At 44.2% G+C, this 26,954-nt stretch overlaps 1 protein-coding gene across 1 annotated transcript in view; it reads right to left on the bottom strand.

Moving 5' to 3' along the window:
- GLS2 (glutaminase 2) overlaps nt 1-24,956 on the bottom strand; it is a 263,334-nt gene extending 238,378 nt beyond the window's left edge. The window contains exon 1 of the mRNA XM_085600886.1: nt 24,754-24,956. Within this exon, the coding sequence (XP_085457012.1) occupies nt 24,754-24,887 (134 nt within the window). The 5' untranslated portion in view covers nt 24,888-24,956. The remainder of the gene's footprint in view (nt 1-24,753) is intronic.
- Between the last annotated feature and the right edge of the window lie 1,998 nt (nt 24,957-26,954).

The following is a 26,954-nucleotide window of genomic DNA, read 5'->3' as shown; positions in this document are numbered from 1 at the left end:
TGCCATCATGGCTTTCATGTGTAATGAGTTAATCTATTTTATTGACATAAATACATTTTTCGTGTGTTTTGATATGTGCTGCAACTGGTGCAGAAGTCATTATGCATGATCATATCTTGCCCTTAGCCCCGCCCACTTGCCACACCTCTATTTTAACGAGTACCTGCACTTATTTTTTCCCATTTAAAGCACTGATTGTATTGTATCGTAATTGCATTTATAGTGCTTACTACCCCTGACGAAGCGTTGGATCGCTTTTTTGGAGAGTAGTATGATACTCCAGAACCCATAATGGATTAGTGGTGAATTAGTATAGTGAAATAAGAACGTAATTTGAGTGGTGGATATGTCAGTTATTTGGATTGAGAAGGGTAGTGTGGGGATAGAAGAGGGAAAAAGGTTTGCATTTATATAGCGCTTGCTAGCCTTGATGAGGTGTTGAAGCGCTTTTTCGTCGAGTAGCATGCTACTCCGAAACCCAGAAAGGATTAGTGGTGAATTAGTATCGTGAAATATGAAATTTATTTGAGCTGGTATTTGGCTTGAAAAGGGTGGTTTGGAGCTCACAGCAGTAGGTGGAGTCTTGGGATGAGTAAGAGGTGGCGTGATATATGCATTATTGGGCGCACGGTATTTTAGCCCATTTGACCCGGTAACTCACAGCTGAGGTAAAGGGTGAATGAGTTAGTCACCCCCCAACCTGACTCCGAGCCAGGCCTGCAGCGATAAGAAAACGAGATCTTGCGCTTTCATGCGGGCTCGCGACTGCACTGAGCAACCAAAATGGAACTCTCTCTTCAAACACCACTACGTCCTTGTGTGAGAGGTGATCAGGCCCCAAGGAAAAGACCCCAAAACTGCTGATGTGCATCTGTGAACCCTGTTTTCTGCACTTACTATATTTTCCCCCATTTAGTACAACACTCCATAACTGTGTTGTTAAATTCGCACAGCAGAGTTGCCTTGTATACCTACATAGAAATCTGTTTGCATAAGATATGCTTACAACTACAGTTTTTTTTTCCACAAAGATCCACTTTAGGAAGGTGGAATCTGACTGCATGGTTGCCCCCACTTTTTTCTTGGTGTTTGAATGGTTTTCGACTAGTCTGGCTGGGATCCTGCTATCCAGGACCCCAGCCTATCTGCTTTCTCCCTTAAATGACTGGAGTGCATATTAGATGCACTAGTGATTGGATGCTGTGGTACCTTATGAGATCCTAGTATATGGTACCCTAGGTACCAAGGGCATAGGTACTTCACAGGCCTACCAGGGGCTGAAGCATGTATTATGCCACCCCTGGGAAGCAGACTAAATCTGACACCACAGGCCTGCTACTGCAGCCTGTGTGAGGTAGTGTTAGCACTCCTCACTGAGGTATAGGTTCCTATATCAGCCACCCCTATGGCAGGCCCTATCAATCCTGAGGGCAGGGTGCGTGGTTTACAATGTGAGGGGGTACCTCTGCCTGAGCAGGGCCCCTCTGCAGCAACCAGAGTCTATTCTCTATGGCTATTTGTGGATGCGGTTAAACCATATACTCTTAAGTGCATTAAAATGCTAACTTTGGAATGACTGCATCAAAACATGTTGTGTTTGGTGTCAAACAACTTGGAATCATACCCCCACATCAGTCCATGATGTGGGAGCATGATCCCACCCTTCTAGAGGGGATGACATGTAAAACAACAGAAATCTGAAAGAGCCCTGGCATTACAAAATGGATGCCACCAGCACAGACACTGGGCTGCCCTCCTGCTGCTGACTGAAACTCGCAGTGGAGGAAGCCCAACAAAAGGCATCCTGTCACAGGGAGGTGTCACCACCTTCCAGACAGTATTTGGTGTATTGGAGCTGGATGGGTGCACTCCTAGAGTGCTTTGAAGTCCTGCACTTAGGGAGCAGTAGGCTCCTCTGTGCATATGCCAGCTCAAACCGGTTCAGGGGCTACCTGTCCCTGCTCTGGCGCGAACCTGGACAAAGGGAAGTGGGTGTAACCACCCCCTACCCTGACCCTCCCAGAGGAGTGGTCATAGAGCTAGTCCCTCCCCTATCTTCACTATAAGATAGCAAACCTTGCCATTGCAAAACAGATAACCCTGGACGACGCTCTACAAAGAAGAATTCTGGACCTTCGACGTTCCACTACCTTTTGAAGACAGAAGAATCTCCCTTGGAGTCAAGGAGTGACTCCCCTGCTTGGCAGGCACTAAAAACCATAATCAACGGTCGCAAACTTTTCCGCTCCCGCTGGAGTTCGAAGTCCCTGCAGCCCCGGAAGTGGATTTCCTGACCTCGACGGCCATTGTGAGTCCCCAGCAAAGCTGTGGCGAGTGGACCCCACGAGTGACAAGGAACAGCAATACCCGGGGACCGTGCACTATTGTCGAGTGCAACCCCTTCACGACGTTCAACGAACTTGTGCATTGGACCATTTGTGGCCCAAGCCTCCAGCAGGTTTTGCAGCGAAAATCAGAGGCCTACCCCATACCGAGTGACCGTGGGCTCCTGTGAAGCATTTCCTGAAGAGGCGTCTTCGCGATCCCTTGCCCGTTGGCTTGCGGGTCCCCCGAAGACTTTCTTATCGACTCAAAGGGCTCCCCTGGTTGCTCCAGGCCTGCCCTCACTTACCCTCGCTGGGTGAGTCCCTCAGAACTTGCTGGTCTGCACGATCGACTTTCTTCACTCCACACGAGACTTGCAGTTGCCACGGCTTGTTGGCTCCAATCTGGTTGCCGACACCGCAGTCAGCTGCAGACGTTGTGGGACACTCCGAATCCAGCTGCTGGTCATCGTCGAGCCTTCCTGGACCTCGTGAGCAAAGAGTCAAAACTCCATCGACGACCTGAAATCACCCGACATCTGTGGTCATCCATCTTCCTGGCCACTGGTCACTGGCAAGTGACTTTGAACACTGTCCCTTCAATTTTCAGGTCATCTACATCTCGACTCCACCCTTGGATTCCACCGGACACTTCTTCAGTCGACACAAGCAGCAAGTCTTCTTTGGTCTCCATAGAAAACAGCGAAGGGACCCGACACCAAAGGACACCTATGCACCCGGCTTCCCTGGGTGAAGTAACTCGTACACTCCAGTGCCCTAGTGTGTGTTGGCCCTCGAATTACTTACCTTATAAGTGGCTTGCTTGTAGACTTCCTCGAAGTACCCTAAAACTTTAAAAATCAAACCGCGACTTGCTCCATTATAATCAATAGGGAACCCGCGGCTGTGTTCACACACTGTACGCGTCTCCCGTGGGCCTACTACTTACCTGCTTTCACTGCAGTGGTGAAGCCCCAGCGATTCTACAGGCCCTAGGCCTTGTCATTTTGCAAGTCGACCTTCTTATACAATTTTTTTAGTATATGGTCTGGTACGCCCCTAGGGCTCCAGACATATTTGTGCTTAACTTATTGAGAAACGTTGAATTTTGAATGTGTATCTGGATCCAATCTCATAAAGAGATTAATAGAGTGTGGTAAATCAAGAGATTATAAGGTAAAACAAGCTGCTTTACATTCCTCTGAGACTTAGCCTGAAGGCTGCTCTCCACAGCTACCACTAGGATAGCTTTCTTTAAAAGGTTGTCTTAAACCGATCTACCATAAGAGTCGAATTGGACTGGTGCAAGGTGGCCACTATAACTAGTGACCAGCATATGCCAGACCAACTTCTCACATCCACCATAACACAGCCTAGTTAGAAAGAAAAAAACGATACAGAAAAGTAATATAAAGTAAAAAAGTGCCAGGAGAAATAAATAATAAAATGAGTGTATGTAGGGCGTGGTAGCTGTGCAAACGACAGGCGCTGCAGCAGGTTCATAATCCTCCTGAGCCACTTACCTCTGAATGTATAGCTACAACACACGACCTATATATCAGTATAAAGTGTACATGAGAAGGTGCCCAAGGCCAGGAACCCTGCATCTGGCGCAGCACCCACCCTGCAGCCACACATGCGACCATTTATGGCACCTTTAAAAGGCCCCTCGGAGCCGAACCTTCTTGGAAAAACAGAACAACACCCTAACCTGTTAATGATTGTTTTCTCGTTTGTTTGCCTCCCCGAGGAGGTGCTGGTCTGGATCATTTTTAACAATTCAGGAACTGGGCTGTAAAGCACCCTCAGCTGTTAATGCGTTTTAGGTAAACAAGACGTTTTACTTTACAGTTGCCCTTTGAACCTGGAGACGTGGGCCCAAAAATTAACTCATATGGACCTTTTCACCTGCTTCTTTGTATACATTGAAAGCCTTTTTTTTATTTTTTTTTTAAAGTCTTTGTAGCCTGGATAAGAATAATATGGGTCCAGGGACGTGTTTTCGGTGTGTAATATTCCAAATGATGTATTTATTGTCTCTCGCGATGCTTCTTTGCGACTTCAGGTTGTGTTGTGCCCCTTTGACTGAAGTGTCTATACTAGCAACACTTTATTTGACTAGATAAACACTTTTGGGAGTGAGTGCAGCTTCTGTTTACATTCTTAGCAAGTGCTTATGGCTTAGGTACACATCAGTGTAAGACAGGGCCTGGACATGTCTTCTGGAATCCAGATTTTTTTTTGGGGGGGGTGGGGGGGGGGGAGTTTAATACAGCGCTAACTAGACCCGAAGCTATCAAAGCGCTTTACATGAGCGCCAGTTACGTTACAGAAAGGCACATTGGTTTTTAGGGACAGGGAGATTATTCTGTGATTTGCCTAGAATCACAGGATGTTGAACGTCCCTGCCGAGACTTGAACTCCGTTCCCCAGCTTCGAGGTCGGCCGATCTAGCCGTTAAGCCACATCCCTTTCCCTGTCCAGAACGATGCTTCCCTTTACATTAGGACATAAAAACTCCATGCGTTATTTCTACTCCTTATGATGTGTAATTAATGTGCCTTTTGGAACATTTGCCACAGGCAGGCTGTACGCAATACTCTATAGCATACACAGTACCCTCTGGTCCAACAGCTCCTCTCCCCCCTCCCCCTGAACAACAAATGGTGCCCATGTGCTGCATGGCCTCTTAAGCTTCGCCCCTGCTTGGTAAATAACCCTTTATGACACCCAAGAGCAGCTCACTGTGTCAAAGGTAAAGTTTAACTCTGGCCATGTTGGTCCTTCCATACATCACAACTTCTATTTGTAAACGCACTGCCTTGATGTGCAACAATTGCATGGGTTACATTCATTCGATATGCGGGACCCTTCCTCAAATGCTGGCACAGCCAGTAAAGCTGTTTTTATAACAATGACAAGCTTTGTTGGGGCGAGTATGGAAATGAGCTGTGTGTTAAGTTTTTTAAGGTTGTGTATCTGTGGGGGAGGGGACTTTAAGTTGTTGGGGGAGGAGGGTTAGGAGTGAGGGCAGGTGTTGCAAAATATATATGTATATCCATTTAAATTCATATGTATGCACTCACACTAACATGAGGCCCCGAGCTCCAAAGGGCTTCCTATCTGACCTTGCCTGGACAAGCTTCCAGCAGCTATCCTGAATCAGCCTGAAAGGTCACTTTCCTTGCCAGTATTTCCCCATCAGCAGGGGAGTCCATTTTGTGGTCTTGAATCTGTTTTACCTTACCTACCAGAGCATGCATAGGGCACAGTGGTAGGAAGTGGCACCTATGCATAGGAGCACTGCAGCGCTGCTCAGCAGAGAGGCCATACCGTGAATGGAACAGAGCCAGGACTTCCGTGCACTGCTCCTTTGCTACCGCTTCTGAGCAGGGCTGCTGCACTTGCATTGGAGCAGAGCGGGCACAACCCGTCAAGGCTGCCACACTCTGAAACTGGCACTTCCCAGGAGGGTGGTGGAGCGGGCACTGCTTGCACTTCCTAGCAGGGCTCCTATACTGTTACTGGACCAGCACTGGCCCTTCCGGGAGAGATGCTGTATTTTACCTGGGACCTTATGGGTGCTTGTCAGCAGGAGTGCAGTGTATGTAGTGGGCGGTATATTCTTCTCCACAGCTCTGCTGCACCTTGCGTAGATCGGTCTCAGCTTTTACAAGGAGGACGCTCTTGTTTTATATTGGGACAATTTCACATTTTCTCAGCAGGACTGCTGTCCCCTTGGCGTGGCATCAACACCTCCCAACTGGCCTTTTCTTTCAGGCAGTTACAGAATATTTGACTATATCTCAGCGTGAAGCCCCGCCATTGGCTGCACTGTCTCTTTCACGCGCTAAAGAGGACTTCCAACACCTCGTGCCAGGCAGTGCAGCGCGTGTCATCGTTGTTTTACCCGTGCATTCTGGCACTGCCAATCCTGCTGTTTAAAGGCTTCATTCAAACGTGGAGTGCAAGGCACGTGCAAAGGAATCGACAGGCCAGGTGCACTTCTGACACCTGTCATGGTATTACACTTATCTTGCTGCTGTCTGTACCTGTGATGTCTGAATTAAACAGTTCTGCCTTCTGTACTGTAAGTGACATGTGTGTGTGTGTGTGCTTGGGTGTGGTGTGTGTATATATATTCACTGAAAAAACCATAGGTTTCAGGGACGTTATAGTTAGTTGGACATTTGACTCATATAAAACCAGAGCAATTCGCCTGTTATAGTTAGTTGAGCTAACTATAACTCGAGCGCCTGTAATGCACTGCTGATGACGTCACATATTACATCACTCATGACATGGTCAATGACATCACTCATGACATCACTGATGACATCTCAAATTACATCACAGATGACATCATCCAGTGAATGTATGTTTCTGTAAAGTTTAAATATTTTTCATATATATCTATGCCAAGGTCTATTCAAGAATAAGTCGATGTAAAAGTGCCTGAATACATTATTTAGTAGATGCATGACTGACTCTATAAGTCACTGATTGAATGTATGTTACTGAATGCATGGATTAGTGACTAGACTGTGTGAATGTCTCTCTTAGTCTCTCACTTGGTGTGTAAGCAGGTGCATGGCTTGGTGAGTAGCTACATCAGTTTGTATATGTGTTTTTCATTGATTGTATGAGTATCTGTATGGGGGTCTGACTGTCTATGTGGGTGTGTGGGTGGTGTCTGACTCTGTGCATACATGTCTGAATGGCCGATTCACTGGTTCTATAGATTCAAAAGTGCATCTCAGAAGGGCTGTATAGATAGCCGACTGTGTGAACTGGTGTGTTGATTAATGAATTGATGTCTCAGTTGTATATATGTGAGTAACTATATATGTTTTTACACACTATATGCGAGTGTTGGGGTGTATAATGGACTACGTGAAAGACAGTGATTGCAAGAGTGTCTACATACACGAATGTGTACATGTATTAGTGATTGTATAAGAGAATAAGTATGTGATAGTATCTATATAAATAAGGAAAGTGATGTGTGTATAAATAAGGCAGGTGTTGTGTACATATCTGCATAGGTGAGTACATGGGTGTATGATTGATTTTTGGCATGACTGAATAGATGTGTGACTAACTCTAAGGATCAGTAGCACTGTGTAAATGTATATATATGTGTATGAGTGGATATTATACTGATGTAATGAGTGACACCATGTATGAGTGACTGTATTGTATATCTGGCTCACAATATATAGATATGAATCAGTGGATGGATATCTGGTATTGGTGTATGTATGCTTTTCAAAACGGTAGTCTGCATTATAGTGTGCGTCTATCAAAGGTTATATTACAGTGTGAAGAGGTGTGTCAGACTATCACGTGGGTGATGTCATCAGTGATGTCATCAGTGATGTCATTTGAGATGTCATCAGTGATGTCATGAGTGATGTCACTGACCATGTCATGAGTGATGTAATATGTGACATCATCAGCAGTGTATTGCAGGCGCGCGAGTTATAGTTAGCTCAACTAACTATAACAGCCGAATTTCTCTGGTTTTATGAACTAAATGTCCAACTAACTATAACGTCCCTGAAACCTACGTTTTTTTCAGTGAATTTCGAAGGTTTTTTAAATATTAATTTCATATTTTAATATTTATAAAACCTATATTTTTTCAAATTGTTTTTTAATAATTTGAAACTCTATCATCCTTTTTTTAAACTTTACAAATTATGTAATCTTTTATATCTTCCCCATAAAATATGTATTATTTTATTTTTATTTTTTTGAGAAAACTACAGTCCCGTACCGGTAGTCTACCAAGCTCGATCAACACGCGAATCCTATCCACCACCTTTAAATGATGCGCATTTCGTATCCGACGGGTTTGTGGCACCGCGTCCCGCGTAACAACATGTACATATGAGGTCGCACCAGCTGCTACTTTGGTATGCGACGGGTACGCACTACCAAGCCTTGCGTTACGTCATGTACGTATAGGGTTGCGCCCGCTGCATGTTGCGTATGCGATGAGTGCACGCTGCCACGCCCTGTGTTACGTCATAGACGTACGATGTCGCGCCGCATACGCCATTCCCTTATTTCTTTTGTCTCAAAACTATATCTAAAAAACTTTAAAGTGTATATGAGAGCAAGCGATAATTAAAAATATTTTAAACAGTTATATATTTTTAACTCTAATAAACTTATATTATAATAAATATATTTTCTCAAAATCACATCGGGTGCTGTCTCATTGCACACTGGCTGCGCGACTGCCATGTAACCATAAAAAAAAGCATTTCATTAGTTCATAACATTTCCCATTGTAACAGTTCAAAAACGCCACCCATTTTAATCAATATCTGTACTGCATTTCATGAGACACACTTCTTCTGCTTAGAGAGCTTTGTTCAAAACTTTTTGCAATATACACATATCTTACACTACACACAACATGCAACCATCATTTTCATCAACACTCTGTAAAGTAGCCGTCCACCTATGATACCCATACACCTAAAAGTTTCATTACCGACATTTTCTCCAATACCACAGGTAACATGGTTGCATACGCTGTCCAAGCAAGTATACTAAAACAATATTGTGTATGTTTCAATAGACGTTCTAATTACTTAACTACTGGATTCTGTAATTAAACAATCACCACGCAATCTAAATTGTGAACCCTGCTAACTGCAGCCTACACCAAATCCAGTGGTCATTCACAACTCACAGCCACATACCGTTGGATTCGGAAGCACGGAGTTGGTTGCACCTGATCAAAGGGGGTATACAAAAATCCTCACAGACTTTAATTTATGACATCCTAAATCATAGAATCAAGACCTCATTTCACTGTTTGCACCTGCTGTACCACAGTATACTCCACCGACTACTGTCAACCAAGCCCAATAATCATGTGCAGCAGTTAGCTATGGAATCACAGACTGTGATGCACCTCAACACACAAACTTCTGAAAAAAAGCAAGCAGCAGGTAATATCGGACATCATCCATTGTGGGATCAAAACACAGTTCCACAGTTGGGACCTAAAGTTGGATGAACCTGATCGAAGAGAGTACCTTCATCGCCACTCTCAAATGCAGTTCTAATATTGTCCATTGTGGAGTCAACACACTGTTCTACTTTTGGAACCTAGAGTTGGTTGCAGCTGGTAGAAGGGAATTAAGACCTTGTTTCACTGTTCGAACATGCTGTACCGCTGTTTACTCCAGCATCTGCAATAAACCATGCCTAATAATCATGTGCAGCAGTTAACTACAGAAGCACAGAGTCTAATCCACCTCAACGGAAAGAGTTCTGTAAAAATTAAGCAGAATGTAATATAGGACATCTTCCATTGTGGAATCAAGACAACGTTTCACTGTTGCAACCTAGAGTTGGTTCCACCTGGTCAAAGGGAGTACCTTCATCTCCTCTCTCAGATGCAGTTCTAACATCATCCGTTATGGCATCAAGACACCGTTCCACTGTTGGGACCCAGAGTTGGTTGTAGCTGGTCAAAGGGAGTACCTCCATCTCCACTCGCAGATGCAGTTCTAACATCGTCCACTGTGGGATCAAGACATCGTTCCACTGTTCGGACCTAGAGATGGTTGCACCTGATCGGAGGGGGTACCTTCATCTCCACTCTCAGATGCAGTTCTAACATCGTCCATTGTGATATCAAGACACCGTTCCACTGTTCGGACCTGCTGTACCGCGGTGTACTCCCCTGACTGCAGTCAGCCAACCCCAATAATCATGTGCAGCAGTTAGCTACGTAAGCACAGAGTCTGATGCACCTCAACGGAGGGAGTTCCCTGAAAATTCAGTAGCAGATAATATCAGACATCGTCCATTCTGGCATCAAGACACCGTTCCACTGTTGGGACCCAGAGTTGATTGTACCTGGTCGGAGGGGGTACACAGAAATCATCACAGTCTTTAACTTCTGACATCCTCAATCTTAGAATCAAGACCCCGTTTCATTGTTGTTCGGACCTGCTGTACCGCGCTATAGTCCAGCAACTACAGTCAACAAAGCCCAATAATCCTGTACAGCAGTTAGCTATGGAAGCACAGAGTGTGATGCACCTCAACGGAGGGAGTTCTCTGAAAACTCAGCAGCAGGTAATATCGGACATCGTCCATTATGGGATCAAGACACCATTCCACTGTTGGGACCCAGAGTTGATTGCAGCTGGTCGAAGGGAGTACCTTCATCTCCACTCTCAGATACAGTTCTAACATCGTCCACTATGGTATCAAAATACCATTCCACTGTCGGTACCTGTCGGACTACTGTGTTACTATTATACAGAGAACTCCACGCTCCAGGGCCTCAGGCTTGGCTCTGTGTGTCTGTGTCGCGGTAGCCAGCGTTGATCTCAGGAACCTTCCGAGCTCGCAGACCTCGGCCCAGGACCTTCCGCCGGCACGTGGTCGGCCCTCTTTCACATACAGCGGTGTCAAAAGGTGAACTGTGGGGCATAAATGCGTCAAAACGGCCATGACGGTTTCTGAGTACCAGCAGGCTGAGAGCATCATTCACGCACCCACCTTCGCTCACAGCATCAGCCTCGTGGCGGTGTAACCTGTGCAGACGTGGCAGACACGTTTGCCAATCCGGAAGAGAACCACACCCAAAGAAACGTGCCTTTTATTCATACCCCTACGCTAGCCTTGCGTACAGCGAGCCAGCCCACTTCCCTAAACATTAGGGGGGAAGGAGACACGTATGCGCTACCATTCTGTAAACTTCCCTACTGACTGTACTATCATGGTTGCGTCCACGGTTCACTTCACTTAATAGACCATCAGTGTATGTTGACATGTACATGTTTGTGCTCTGCATACTCAAGTCTGTCCGGCACATCCCCTCAAGACTTTGCATTGTATACTTTTATAATCGAGAATTACTTGCCACCTTCGTACATACTTTGCTCTCATCTCTCCCCGCATTCTGCATAGTGAGGCCGAGGTGCCATGCCATGTTTGGTTTGTGTACATGGCTAGCCACGGTTCCCACAGTACGTAGTATCATTGAGTCTGCTACGTGCACATGTTGTTTGTCATGTTGAATGTCATTATATAAGGTAGCGCGTTTATTCATGAGCAGTGGCTTATTCCATTTACATATCGCTGTCTTAAAGAGCATACAAAAGTTTTTCTCACAGGTGAATAGTGCGACACCAATGGCAGTCATTCATTACTATCCAAGAAAGTCCAACTGCACGACGCTTCTAAGCTTACAGCCACCAATCTTGCGTCCTTTCTTAAAAGGACGCCAACTCCCACAATCACACCAACATTCACACAGCTTTCTGATGACAGTTATTTGCTTCTCAATAACATACACTCCTACGGAATATGAGCTGGCATACCGCATGTCCTTACTGTTTCAAACACAGTAACTTCCTGTGGCAATATCTATTCCCACCCACACAAACTAACTCCCAAACTTCAACTTGGCCTTCAATTCCTAGTTTGAAAACACATTTCAAGAAACAAACCAAACTAAAAGCACCTTTGTTCAGAACAGAAGTCTCCCTCACTTCTGCAAAAGAAATTTATCGACTGCAGATACCACGAACTTCAGATAAAATACAATCCCTTTTAAATACGAACCGCCAATTACACTTTGTGAATTGTTACACAATTTTCAACAACTGTCACACTCAAGGTCTGGCACACATTTTTAACACGTCTCCTACAGCCTTCTAACACGCTTTCAAACTGTTCTTCTTTTAATACCTGACTACATTCAGACATTCTTTCGATCATCTCTGGAATAACAGGAACAGTGCCCAGAATTCTCACCCTCTTTGCGGCCATCCTTCTACTAATTCTACTTCTAGAAATGGCTACGCTCTCTATGGTAACAACTATGTCTGACAGAATATGCCTCTACGCCAAGCTACATCAATACTGTAAAAAAACAGAAAAACTTTTCGGCTGCCTGCCTCTATTATCGGAGCTAGCTACAACATAACATTTATCTACACTTATGCAATATGCGCACAACCATCGTTTGATTGCAAAACTTGCCCATTCGACTGGCGAATGGATGTATACCTTGCCAACATCTCAACAATCGCTCCAGCTATCCAGCAGGTAATGGAGTATCTTGAAAACCATGAACGTGATTGTTCTGGCAGTGGAGCAATGGCGAATGCAATGCAAAAAGGAATCACAGCGCAATGGGATTTCTGCGCAGTCACGAAAGATCTCCTGCAACGTGCGACCTTTCACAACATCGCAGATTGCCTGCCCATTCAAATTACAGCTCCAACATTCGAGGATCTTTACTCTGCCTTCGAGGATATGAATTGGATCGCTTCGCTTTTCTCACACAATGGCAACAATAGCCTCTTGGAACATTACGCATCTCAAGCAGCTGAAGAACTTCTGGACTTGAATCTCCAAGACTTGTAAGAAACTCACATTATTCTTGAATGGATTTTTTTCCGTCTTTTTTTACTTTTTCCTTTAAATTTTTATAATACACTTCAATCCTACTACTTTGATATAATAACTTTCTAAGTATACTCAGACATTTGAACTCTATCCTCATTATTCCCCCTTATGTCTCCAGTCTAACCAGGAATCGGTGATGTATGGCCTATGCAAATACGCTATTTACTTCCAAAATTAACCTAAACCCGACACCCATTTAGAAACCACGTCTATTCTTTGTGCACACACCTCTCTGCCTGCCTGTTATTCACAAAGCCCTTTCACACAATTTTACTCAAAGTCAGCCTCTGCTCAGAACCTCACGATAATAATGTAAAAAGACAACTTTGTTTAGGAACTGGTTGGCACAGTGTGGTAATCGTAAACTACCTTTATTTTCATTATACAATGTATTTATTCATGTCTAATAGCTATTCTGTAGGTCACATAGAACTGTAACATATAATGTGCAATTCACTGATGCAGGAGCTTCGATTTGACTACAGCAGAAGCAATTGGAGTTTGCCTTAGCTCTCTACACAAGAATGTTTTTTTGAAACAGCTGAAGACAATATCAAAGTTCCCATGTGGGTAGAACTAGTACCAATTCTGACACGCACCACTTTGAATCTACTGTACAACAGATTGCTAACTATTCTACTGTTGTTAATTTTCTGTTACAAAAAAGCACTGCCAAGGTACATAAAAAGTTTGATGACCACATTTTGCAATTTCTTTTTTATTTCTTAAATGATACATGTGGTAATCATATCCTACCTTTATTTTCTTTATCCCCTTTGCCGTGGGGGGTGTATATATATATATATATATATATATATATATATATATATATTATCTACTGGCGGTCGCCAGTAGATAGTTATAGTTAGGACCCTGTTTCCATAGGAAATCCGCAACATTCTATTTGGAATAACTTTGGCGCCGGTCGACGAATCCTCGCGAAATTTTCAAAATAGGTGGGGCGCTACGCTCCGCTCCTACCCTGAAAGTCTCGGGGGGATTCGTCAAGCGGGGGCTGAGAAAAAAGGGGGGTCCCAAAACGCGTTTTTCCCATGCATTTTTCCATAGGACCTTTAGACACAGCTACAGCCCGAACGGCCGAACAGAGTTACTTGAAATTTGGCAGAGAGGTAGTCTACAGGTCAAGGAAGTGCCTTTTGTAGGTCTGGTGTAAATCTGTTCAGTATGTCCTGAGAAAATAGCATTTAAAAGCATATATATATGTGGGCGGAGCCTAACCACACATCTCATCCTGAGATCTGATTGGCTGTCAGCACTTCATCCAAGAAGTGTTGGCAGCCATCTTGGGACCAATATACATGATAGCACCTCATTAAAAAGCATTGCAGTTAATAGAAGGTTTTAAGACTTTAGTTACATTATAAATCATTTGTTGATGGTACCATACTCATTTTAGGAATTGTGGTATGTTCTAAGGTGATTTCACCATATGAAAAAGCCTTCTGCTGGGATATCATGATTGAGAGAAAAATATTTTCTCATGCTTTTACCACAGAGGTTTGGAAGGTGATCTATAAGCTAAACTGAGAGCTTATTTTCTGTAAATTCACATTATCTTTCTCAGTCATGTGAGAATGAAGTCTGACATTCTCAGTAAAACATGTACATCCAACAAGGGCAGAGACTGTCAGTTGATTCCTTTGTGTTCTACTGCAGCTTCCCAGAGTGTTCCAAAGAACTACTAGAGCGCTAACAGTCCTACTTATGATAAACGTATGGCACACCTGAAGCCATCTTGCTTGGATTAAAGTGGTAACTCTTAAAACATTTAATTTAAAAAGGAACAAAATGAGGGGGTTCATTTTTCCATAAAAAGTATGATTAGTGCTGCAGAAAGAAAAATTAGGGCACATTTTGATTGACTTCTCAAATCCTCTTCTATTTCATTAAAACATTCTGACATGCAGACTGAAACATGCACTTTCAATACCAGCAGCAGTTTTCCCTGGTGAGCAGTAGCTTTACTACAGTGATCTAATGAGCAAAAAGAGTGCTAACATTCTGAATTTATGGCAAATGTGTGACACATCTGAATGCCTTCTTGATGGAATCAAAGTAAAAAACTGAAAGTATTTCCTACTGAGGAGACTGCAGTAAATGAGGAAATTAGGAAACTTCATAACAAATAAGTCTCCCAAGATGGCCACCAGAGACAAAAGAGCCCAAATGTAGCCCAAATATCACCCAGATGTAGCCCAAGTATAGCCCAATGACAGAATGTCCCAGAATGTTCTTAAAAACAACTAGAGCGCTTACTGTCTTCATTATGACAAAAGTATGGCATACCTGAAGCCATCTTGATTGGAATAAACTGGTAACACTTAAAACATTTAATTTAAAAAGGAACACAATGAGGGGGTTCATTTTGCCATGGAAATTATGATTGATGCTGAAGAAAGAAAATGAGAGCACATTTTGAGTGACTTCTCAAATCCTCTTCTATTTCATTTAAAAATTCTGACATGCAGACTGAAACATGCACTTTTAATACCAGGAGCAGACTTCCATGGTGAACAGTAGTTTTACTACAGTGATCTAATGAGCAACTAGAGTGCTAACATTAAGAATTTATGGCAAATGTGTGACATATCTGAATACCTTCATGAGGGAATAAAAGTAAAAAACTGAAAGCATTTCCTACTGAGGAGACTGCAGTACATGAGGAAATTAGGAAACTTCATAACAAATAAATCTCCCAAGATGGCCACCGGAGACAAAAGAGCCCAAATGTAGCCCAAAATCACCCAGATGTAGCCCAAATATAGCCCAATGACAGAAGTGTGCAAAACACTTATTATTTTGTGTTTTTGCAGTGTTATATAGTGCAGACTTGTCAGGTATTGGAGTGCTTTACATGAGCATTGGTTACATCACACAAGAACAAATTAATTTTGGTTGTAGACATGGGGAGACTAAGTGATTTGACCAGAATCACAGAATGTCGAGCTGAAGCAGAAACTTCAACCTGGTTCCCCAGTTGCAAAGTCTGCAGTTCTGGAAGTAACACCACATCCTCTCCCCTAAGTGCAACATTTAATCAAGTGTTCAACTGGATAAAAAAACATAAAGATAACAAATAATTTAAAAGTGCTTCGTCGCTATTTGAAAACTCAGAAAATATGTCCTTATTTTAGTCTTTTAGAGCACTAACCATAATTTTGATGCCAATAAGACCCTCTCATATATGTAATTTCTAAAGGAAATGCTCTAGGTATTACAGTTTTGATTACATCAAGATCATGTCAGGCGTTCCACACTTTTGTAATAAATATAGAATGTTAGCAATCTAGTTGTTCATTAGGATACTGTTGAGAGGCAGAGGCCAGGGGCACGGACTCTGAAAATTGAAGGCAGGTAGGAGGGTGCAAAGGCAACAATTTAACCACACTGAGCAGGCAGGAAGGGCCATGGAAGCACAACAGACTATGGAGGGCAGTGGAAAGGGGGGCAGGGGCAACAAACCAACAATACAGGACTTGCAAGAGAGGCTGTTGGAGGGAAGATCTATTACAGGTCAAGGAAGCTAGGGGCGGTCCCCAGAGCCCCGGGAGCCACCACAGAACTGAGCAGGAGAGTGAGTCAGGGACAAAAGGGGCACCTTAATTTGAGCCGGGGTGCCTAGGAACGCTTGCTCCAAAAATGAAGAAAACAGACATATGAGACATGGAATTGGAGGCAGAATACAATGGCAGTTTAATGAGAAGATGCAACTTCAAATAAACCGCAGAATAGAGACATAAAGTACAAAATACAGAATCCAGATAATCATACAGCTGTCATGATATTCTCTGTATCTCAATTAATGTACTGACAGAGAGAGAGAGAAAACACATCTATAAATGCATCATGAGAAACAAGTTACACCAAGGAAAATGTTACCTAGGAACACTCACGTTTACTCTTAGAGCAAGCATTCCTGCAATTACAATACAAATTCTTTTAAATGCAAAAGTAAAGAGAACAATGGTTAAACATAACATGACATTGCATATAGGTAAAATAGAATAAGATACTTCAAGCAAAGCAGAGCAAGACATTTTAAGCAAAGGAAGACAAGAGCTCCCAGCTCTTGGGGAAAACCTGCACAGCCTGTTAACCTACATACAGACGGCGAGGTAGTCCGTCGATATCTGTGGGTGCTTCCTTTTTATATCATTTTGTGGGCTCCTTTGCACGCTACATCTACCTACGTATGCTACCCAAAAGCTTTGTCTGCAGATTTTACCAGACATTTCGTCATTTACCCACTTAATGCTGACAATGGACTGGGTGAAAAGGTCAGTCTCTCAGGCCAATCGCTTATCGTAAGTTCCATAGAGCAAGCAGAAAATAATGGGTATTGTACGGGAATTCAATATATTCATGTATAAAATCTCCTCAGTTCTCCTAACTTGACGCTCTGTGGTTGCCACTTCCTTAAAAGCGGGAAACCTGCCCAGGAAGCAAGTACCAGTCCAGGATGCAGCCTACTGTATGTCGACAGCTTCAGGGGGATGTTGAACTTTGATACCGAGCACGGAGCACTCGGGTAGGGTGGGGGCTACTAGTTTGGAGCAGAAGGCCTCGCAGACCTGCCTTCAGACTGCTATACACTAAAATTGCAGAGCTATGGTCAATTTAACAAAGAGGCCTACATATTGAACAGAAGGGCCTACACAGGGGTTTTATGCTGGCTGAGTGGTAAGGATGTCTCAGGATAATTATATAGCAACACAGGACCCGCTGGTCAATTTAATACGGCCTACAAATGCGGCTGGCAGGGCAAGGACAAGGGTCTCATACTTCAGGTGTGGACAGAACGGGCCAGGGGCCCCCTGTGATACAAAATCTACCCTCCTTCAAGGCTGTGGCAATGTAATAGACCATTGTGGGCAGAAGGAAGAGGCAATGGTAGTACAACCATACATGCCAACAGACCCGATTCAGCCAGGAAACGTCCAATGTTTTTAAGCTCAATTGGGCTTTATTTGATCTGTCTCCTGTCTACAATATCCTCTTTTTCAATGTAACTCAAAGGGGAAAATCAATACCCCAGTTTTTTTTCAAAATCTTCCTCTTACCAAGTTCAAAATGTTCGCAAGTATGGTACATTGGATCATGGAAGGAAATGGGATAGGGACATAGACTTGGATAACAGAGGACAGGAGGGACATGGAGAGGTGCACCAAACTGACCCTGCAGGGCAGGCATCAGGGTTTGCAGCAGCACAATACACCACACAGGGCATGCAGGACGGGAGTGCAGCACAAAAATCCATAGAAAGCAAGAGGGAGGGGACAGGACCATGCACATGGACAACAGAGAACAGAGGGGCAAGAGGCAATGGTAGCTAGCTGACCATAATGGACAGAGAGGAGAGAAAGCTGCAGCATAACAGACTATAAAGGGCAGGGGGGACGGATCAGGGGCATTACAATGGAACAGACAAGCCAGGAGGGAGGGAGTAGGGGTCTGCACATGTAAACAGAGGGCTGGGGGCAAGGGGGCAGGGCAGGAGCAGCAAGATAGCCATGAAGGTCAGGCAGGATGGGCACTAGAAGCAAGACACACCATGAAGAGCAACAGTGAGACTGTGATGGCATACACACAGACCATGGAGGGAAGGTGGGAGGGGGTCAGGGGCAGCTAACTGACCACACAGGGAAGGTGGGAGGGGCCATGGCAGCACAGAAGACCATGCATGGCAAGTGGGAGGGTTAGTGGCAGCACAATGGCTATGATGGGCAAGAAGGAGGGTCCAGGGGCATGCACAAAGGACGATGGAGGATAGAAGGGAGGGTCAGGACCTGTGCACAGACAAGACAGTTTAGGGGAAGGGACCTCACAACAGACCACACGGGGCAGGCAAGAGGAGCAGTTGCAGCACAACAGACCAGGGAGGGCAGAAGGGTGTGGCAGTACAATGGACCATGTAGGACAGGAGGAAGAGGATAGGGGCATGGCTTGTGGACAGGCAGGGTGGAGGTGGCAGGGACAGGTTACAGTCATCTGACAATGCTAGGCAGGTGGGAGGGGAGTGGCAGCTCAACAGAACACTCAGAGTAGATAGGAGTGGCAGGTCCATGGGACATGGTGGGCAAAAAGGATGGAGCAGGGGCATGCACAACGACATCGGAGGGCAGGGGGAAGGAGAATAGGGGCAGCAAGCTGAGCACAGAGTTTAAGCAGGAGGTCAATGATGGGGCATAGAATTGGGCAATGGAGGGCAGGAGGAGTGGACTGGTACATCATACTAAATTGAGGGCAGTGGCAGCACATCAGACCATGCATGGCAGGAGGGAGGAGGCTAGTCCATGGATTCACACAACAGAGGATAGGGAGGAGGGGGATGGGGCAGCAAGCTAACTGTTCAGAGAAGGCGGGTATTAGGAACTTTATTGTTTTTAAAACATTGTGTCTGTGCGAACTACTTAAAATATGAACAAGTATGCAGCAAAATCTCACTTTTATTCAGGAAGAAGAGGACGTTTGTGACTGTGACTCCGGGCTCACTTGGCAGAAACACCCCCTGACCCTCCACCCCCTATCGCAAAATGTAATGCCCGTGAAAAGGGTAGGTGAACACAGTGTTATATAGAACATAGTCCTGAGAGCACGATTGAAAATGAAAACTAGATATAGTGTATGGTATAAACTATGCACCAAAAAGTGTGATATAAGATGAACCGGGCGTGAAATATAATATGCAATACATTGTGCGCAATGACAGATTCATTGGAGAGCGCGAGATAGCACAGGCACTAGATCGTGCTATGCGATATGCGCCTTGGAATGTAATATGCACAGGGCAGTGTTGTGTAACCTAACTAGTCTCTAAAGTTGTAATATAAAATATGTGCTGGGGAGTGTAACGTTGCATATGCACTGTGACAAAGATATGGATCCCAGATTGTAATATGTATGGCATAGCACTGTGCGTTATAACATAGGCATCGAGGAAGGCACGTTAGATGGGGCAATATAACCCGTGCGAAGACAAGTGTGGTATGACATATTCACGGGGTGGTGTTACAGTGCACATGGGCTAGAGAGTGTCATAGCATATGCACTAGCTAGTGGAATACAACACAGAGGTGTGTGGCACTCGGCAGGCAATGGTGGGTGTAACACAGCATTGGGCTCTGTCAGGAGCGCGCTGTGACTCTCAAGTGATGTTCGTCCCCTTTCCAGAGAGTAAAATAAAAAGTATTACACATCCAGCAGTGGATGTGTGTTTTATTAACCGTGAGGGGGGTTTCTTGCATAGTTTTGGTCGAATTTTTGTTGAATCCCCTTTGAATGGCTTGGTGTGCATGTGTATTAAATGTGCCCGTCAATAGCTACCCAAGTTTGTATAAATAAACGACAAGGGTGTCTGCCGGGATTAGGCACGGTAGGGCATCAGACATGTCAGAGCTTCACTAGTGGTGTAAATACATTCCACGTGGATTCATTGCATGCATAGTCGCCTTTTAATGAATATCACGCAAATCGTCATGGTGATAGGTACGTACGGTTTGTCCAGCATGTCCTAGGTGTGTCTATAAATATATATTTTTTTAAAATAATAAAAAACAGTGGCCGGCCCTGGGGATTGGGGTCAAAAAAATATAATTAGGAGACAGGCCCTGGGGGATGGGGTCATCAGGGCCAATACATTAGAATAAGAAGGGGAACCACACAGCCCCCCTTCTTAAAAAATTAAAATAAATAAAAGGCTGGCATCGTGCCGGAGGCCATGACCCCTCCGTGCAGCACTCTGCAAACGCGCCCCCAACAGGCATCTCCAGTATGCGCCAGGGAGCTGCGCTGCAGACAGGTGTTCTGAGGCCAAGCCCCTTTTTACACCTCTCTGCAACGCAGCTCTGTGGCGCTTACTGGAGGTACCTAGTGGTCTAGTTTGACCCTAGGGACCCTTAGGATTCAAGGGGACTTAATCTCTCAACTTAGAACAGCCACAGGGCGCGTTTACACAGTGATGAAGGGAGGGGACGGGGCCTGAGGTGACGTGTGCAAACACGCACTATGGCACGTTTTAAATTGGGGATATAATTTCCCTTCAATACTGAGGGCCCCTGGGGGCTAACTAGCCCACCAAGTGCTTCCAGTAAGCGCCACTGAGCTGCATTGCAGAGAGGTGGTCCAGGCCGTGCCACTTTTTACACCTCTCTGCAACTCAGCTCTGTGGCACTTACTGGTGGTACCTAGTGGGCTAGTTGGACCCTAGGGACCCTCAGGATTCAAATGAACTTAATCTCCCAACTAAAAATGGACACAGGGCGTGTTTACACAGTGGTGAAGGGAGGGGACGGGGCCTGAGTTAACGTGTGCAAAAACGCCCTGTGGCCTGTTTTAAGAGGTAGTTTTAATCCCCATGCCCTATAATATACTAGGGGCTTACAGAGGAGGTCATGCTAATCACAGGGGGACCCCAACGCATAATGTTCCCTAGTGTATGTAGGTGTTTTCACTGTATTCTAAGTGTCTTTTAACATAGCACTGGCTCTAGGACTGGTTAGTCAGACTCAGTTACCACCAGTATCCGTCTGAAAAAGTTGAGGGTACAGGATGATTTTGCAACAAGGCTTCTTTCTGCTCTTCTTTTTGTTCTTTCTGCACGTTATCCTTCTTCCTGCACTTATCTTCGTATTTGAGGACATCTGTTGCTTCTTTCTGCACTTCTTTTGTTTCTTTCTGTGCATTTTTTCTTCTTTCTTCACATGTCCTATCTCTGTAGGCATAGTTAGAAATTAGCATTTAAAAAACCTTTGAAATTCACAGAAAAAACCATAGGTTTCAGGCACGTTATAGTTAGGAATTAGCATTTAAAAAACCTCAGAAATTCACTGAAAAAACCATAGGTTTCAGGGGTGTTATAGTTAGCTGGACTTTTCACTTGTACAAAACCATTGAAATTCCCCCGTTATAGTTAGTTCAGCTAACTATAACTCGCGCGCCCGCAATGCACTGCTGATGACGTCACATATTACATCACTCATGACATGGTCAGTGACATCACTCATGACATCACTGATGACATCTCAAATGACATCACTGATGACATCATCCTTGTGATAGAGTGGCAGACCTCCTCTCCCCCTAATATAACCTTTGATACACACATTCAAAAATAGAGACTAAAATTTTCAAAACAATGGACATACCAATACCAGTTACAACAACCTCTTCAGTAATTCTAAGATCCACATACACATCCACTCATTCACCAACAGTCCTATACAGTCACTCATACATGTATTCACTCATCATATGTACTCATACACCTATACATCCTGTTACACAATGCCACTCATCCATAGAGTTACTCACACACATAGTCACTCATGCTAATAAAGAATCAAACATACATTTACTTGCATATACAGTTATACACACACCACCACACTTACTTCTACGGAAACTTACACATACTTAGTCTTTTAAACAATCACGTATAGAAACACATACTTATTCATACAGGAACTCTTTCAATCTCTCACTCTCACATATACTCACATATATACACCAATAGTCACATATACTAGTTTAAAACATATGTAGTTACTCATAAAGACACTATTGAGACAGTCATTCACTCACTAACACACCCATACACACACTCATCCACCCATACAGTCCTGCACACATGCTGTGTTCAACACATACAAACAGTGAGTCACTCATTCATGCACCTATGCACTACGTAATACCCCCCACCGAACCATGCAGACACTCAGACTGATACACAAAAAACCAACTAATAACCAATATAGACACCCATGTAGCTACTCACCAACCCATGCAGCCACTTATACACAAAGTGAGAGACTGATACAGATATTTACATATTTAAACATTACTCACTAAGCCATGTATTCACTATGATACACTTAATCAGTCAGTTACACAATCAATTTTTCAAAAACAAATCATCCATTCAGACACTTATATACCCATTTATTCTTCCATCGACCTTGAGATATACATATATAAAACATATTTAATTTTCAGAAAAACACATATTCTTTGGATGATGTAATCAGTGATGTCATCAGTGATGTCATTTGAGATGTCATCAGTGATGTCATGAGTGATGTCACTGACCATGTCATGAGTGATGTAATATGTGACGTCATCAGCAGTGCATTGCGGGCGCGCGAGTTATAGTTAGCTGAACTAACTATAACGGGGGAATTTCAATGGTTTTGTACAAGTGAAAAGTCCAGCTAACTATAACACCCCTGAAACCTATGGTTTTTTCAGTGAATTTCTGAGGTTTTTTAAATGCTAATTCCTAACTATAACGTGCCTGAAACCTATGGTTTTTTCTGTGAATATATATATACACATACACACACACACACACAAACGCATCTATCTATGTGTCCTATTACATCTGGGCCATCCATCCACCGCTTTCGAAAAGTGACAGTCCCGCCCTCTTCGGTGTACAACAGGACTGCTTTCCATTACAAATGCAGAGGTGTCATAATGCAAGTAAAGCCTATGACACAACAAGCCTTGGCAGGGCCAGCTTGGTTGTACAGAGAACTCATTTCACATATTTGAGTCTAAACTGTAGGGGGGCGGGGATTGGATGAAGATTAAAAAATAAAAACAGCATTCCTTAGTGGTTTCCTTCACTTTGAGTCTCGCTGTTTTCAGGCGCCATTTGAGCAGCCAAGCAAGTGACGTATGTGAAGCCCATGGCTTTGATAGAGGGAAAGCTCACATCTGTGTGTTAATGACACAAATGCTTGTTTAATGACTGTTCGGTGCTGCTGCCCCAGTCCTCCATTCCCAAACATTGCTCGAAATGCACTGCTCAGAAAGGAGAGAATAAAAACTGCCAATGCCTGATAAGCGTCCCACCTGCCCTGGCAGGGAATGGGAAAAGGTTAGGGATTGCAGAACCTATGAAAACTCCCACAAAGTCCGAGCTTTACTGCCTTTATTTAACAGCAGCGTTCCCAGCCTGTGTGCACTTGTTCATGTACGCAGCAGAAAGTTGGTGTAAGTCGTTCGTGTGGTGGAAAAGGGGACAGGATCCCACCCGATTCCATAGGGTGCAGCTTAATCAGCTTCTCAGACCCCAATGCCAGATGTTTGTGGACAGTTCAGCCGAAAGGAGGAAGACTCGGGAAACCCTTTCTGAGTGAAACAAATGGAAATCTTCTGCAAGTGCAGGTTCAAAGCAGCATTGCGTTTCTGTTTGGAGTGTTGCACACTTCCCAGGAGTGGCCTGGCCGCGCGAGGCATCAGGAGAGATCCCACGCATCGGCTACTTGCATAATGTATATATTACTGCAGATGGTGCAGATTTCAGTCTTTATGTGCGTTGGCGTGTAGGTAGGATATTTATATACGTGGAACCAGGCGCGCAACACCCATTGGGCTCACCGGGCTTCAGCCCCCCCCGTCATGTGCGTCAGCCCGGCTGAGACAGCCTCGCGGGCTGGCGTCCGTCAAATTGCAGCCGCACCTGAGTACTTCACGGGTCTTTAAAAGACCATTTACACGTTAATTAGGCTTTTGTTGCGTTTTCGCCCCTTCTTACAGCCACTCTGCCTATGGCTGGAAGACTTAGCCCCCCCCGAAATCTTTTTCAGCCCCCCCCGGAATTTGGCTCTAGTTGCCCGCCTGCGTGGAACGATGCCAGAAATGATGTACACGTTAGTGGGAGGCATGTTATTGACATGTTACTACTGTACTGGGTGCATCTACCATACATTATCTACATGTGTGAGATATGAATATCTATATCTCATACATGTGTGAGGTATAGCTCAAATATAAGAGCGAGAAGTAGAGATCCTATGCGTTGTACAGACTCCATACTATATCTACATGCTAGAGCGAGATGTATGGACCCCAAACATTAAGTACCTTACTATTGGAAGAACAGTAAATTAGAGTGGATTACACCTCCTATTAGCCATGCTCGTAGACCACAGCAAGTGGCACGCGCGCTCCTTACTCTCTCGGGTGCTGCTCGCTCAGCATCCTCCAACCGGGTCTTTTGGGGCCCTGGGGGGTCCCTCCAGCCCATGCCCAGTCTCCCCTGTGCTTCACACCTCCGGGCACAGCTCTCAGCAGGCGGCAGCAGCGCATCGCTCCTCCCGTCCCGCAGCCGAAGCAACCAGTGCTGCCTCCGACTAAGAGCAGTCAATACTGCCGGCTCCCACGAGCAAGCACAACAGCGTGTCAAAACACGCCAGATGATACAAAGCCAAAACCTGCCCAAACCACATAACGGCAGTAGTAGGATAGACAAGTGAAAACAAATGATCAAATAGAACTTTGACTGCGCAAACAGGAGTATGCCCTGGCGTCGGAAAACCCCTACCGACTCCAAATCAGGACATTTATCTCTTTGCTTTACTCTTCGCTATCTAGTTTAATTATTTCTTTACATTTGCTACTTTTGTTTTTTTCTCTATTTTAAGCCGTTGGCTCCTCTTGGTGCTGTTGTTATTTTTTCTGTCTAAACTGTTTTTTTTCTGGGTTGTTCAATGATTTTCGTTGTCACTCTATGAAGTTTAATTTTCCAACATTTTCTTGTTTTCGTAAATTGAATCAATAGCTTAGGAAGCTAAGCACTACATCTGTACAACAATTAGCATTACCGTGGCGAGCACAGCTGGTTTTCTATGACTAACCGTTTTCTATGATTGAGTACCCCCCATTGTATCACCGGAAATATCCATGTGAAGCACTTTCCGCATCTGCATGCTCTTCATAGTGTTAATAGGACTGTGCTTACTAGGCGCTATAGTTCTCAATCAACATAAGGTTTCTCCTTCACTGCCTTACCTGCTTTTCAAAAGCATGAACCGGATGTGTTACTCCACTCACCCGCCCAGCTCTCTGAAATCGTGACTTGGCGCCGAAAGCGTCTCTATACGTCTCTCCATACCATCATAGATGGCCCAAAAAAATTCCTTGGTCTGAATAAAACGGTTATGCACTGGAACGTATGAACAGCTTGCGGCATGAGGTTGTGAAATGATACTGTTGTGTTTATCTTATCTCTGCCTGCTTCCTATGCTCCTTCCCTCCCTTGCCTCGCGCGCTACCCACCCTCGCGCGAGCCTGCTCACGTCAGCTGGAATGTTGACAGCTGACGTTCTGTATGACAGTTGGGACGGTTATTATTGACAGTTGCACCTGTGTGTGCCGCACAGTGGTTCTCCTGTGAGTGTCGTCTTACTGAGGAATAAACTACTTCTACACTGTTACGTGGAGGTGTCATCTTTACAATTTTGGCGACGAGCAACTCGGACGGCACAGGACCTACGGCGTGATCAAAAAAAAAAAAAAAAAATAAGAGAATACTGATAAAAAGAAGAAATTGCTCCGTTATTTGAGAGGAAGCAAACGAGAAAATTTGAATCAGTAAAGTGAACATTAAGGAGAACCAAAAGGTAAAAGACACGGGACCGATAGAGAAGATATGAGCAGTCGATATGGAATCGGATGCATGAGGATGAAGTGACATAACTTAAAGTCGGAAGGGAGTGTCTGCGTTAAAAAAAACAAATGAGTAAGCAGTTGCGGTGTAACAGAACTGTTTGAAAAAAAAAGAGGTTGGCTATTGCTATCAGTCGTTGAGAACCAGTAATCAACGAAGAAGTGAAAGAAAAAAGAAGAAACAACTCATGTGTTCAAGGTGAGGAACCGGCAGTGTTTGAAGGAATCACCTCGTGTGGTTTGGCTGTTGCTACGAAACGGATTCTCCTCAGATGTTGTAGTGACTGGTGATAGAGAGCGCCGTGTGACGTAACAGAAAGCGACGCCATCTTGGCAGTTGAAGTAAACGCTCTAGCTTTTCCTACGCATGGCACGCTAGAGGAAGCGTGCGTGAAGCCATTTTCGAAAAAAGTAAACAGAGACTCGTATTTTCGAGCGTAGTGAACGGAGCTTTAACCTGAGTCTGTTCCCACATGCGCTTTGAGGAATCGTAAAGAAGGAGCAAGGAAAGCCAAGTTTTATATGCTCAGGTGAGAGGGAAGTGATCCGTTTTGTAAATTTGAACATAAAAAAAAAAAAAAGGAAAACTGAGGAATATTTTAACATTAGCCTCTGTCTTCACTTAATATTTAAATTTAATCTGTGTAAAAGCATTCAATGGCATCAGGGAACGTGTATAACCTACAGCCACCAGAGGCATTTTTGAAA

The sequence above is a fragment of the Triturus cristatus genome, chromosome 4_2 (genome assembly GCF_964204655.1).
Source record: "Triturus cristatus chromosome 4_2, aTriCri1.1, whole genome shotgun sequence".
In the NCBI taxonomy this organism is placed as follows: Eukaryota; Metazoa; Chordata; class Amphibia; order Caudata; family Salamandridae; genus Triturus; species Triturus cristatus.
Note: the sequence above shows the minus strand (reverse complement) of the source record. Positions and strands in the feature narration are given on the sequence as shown.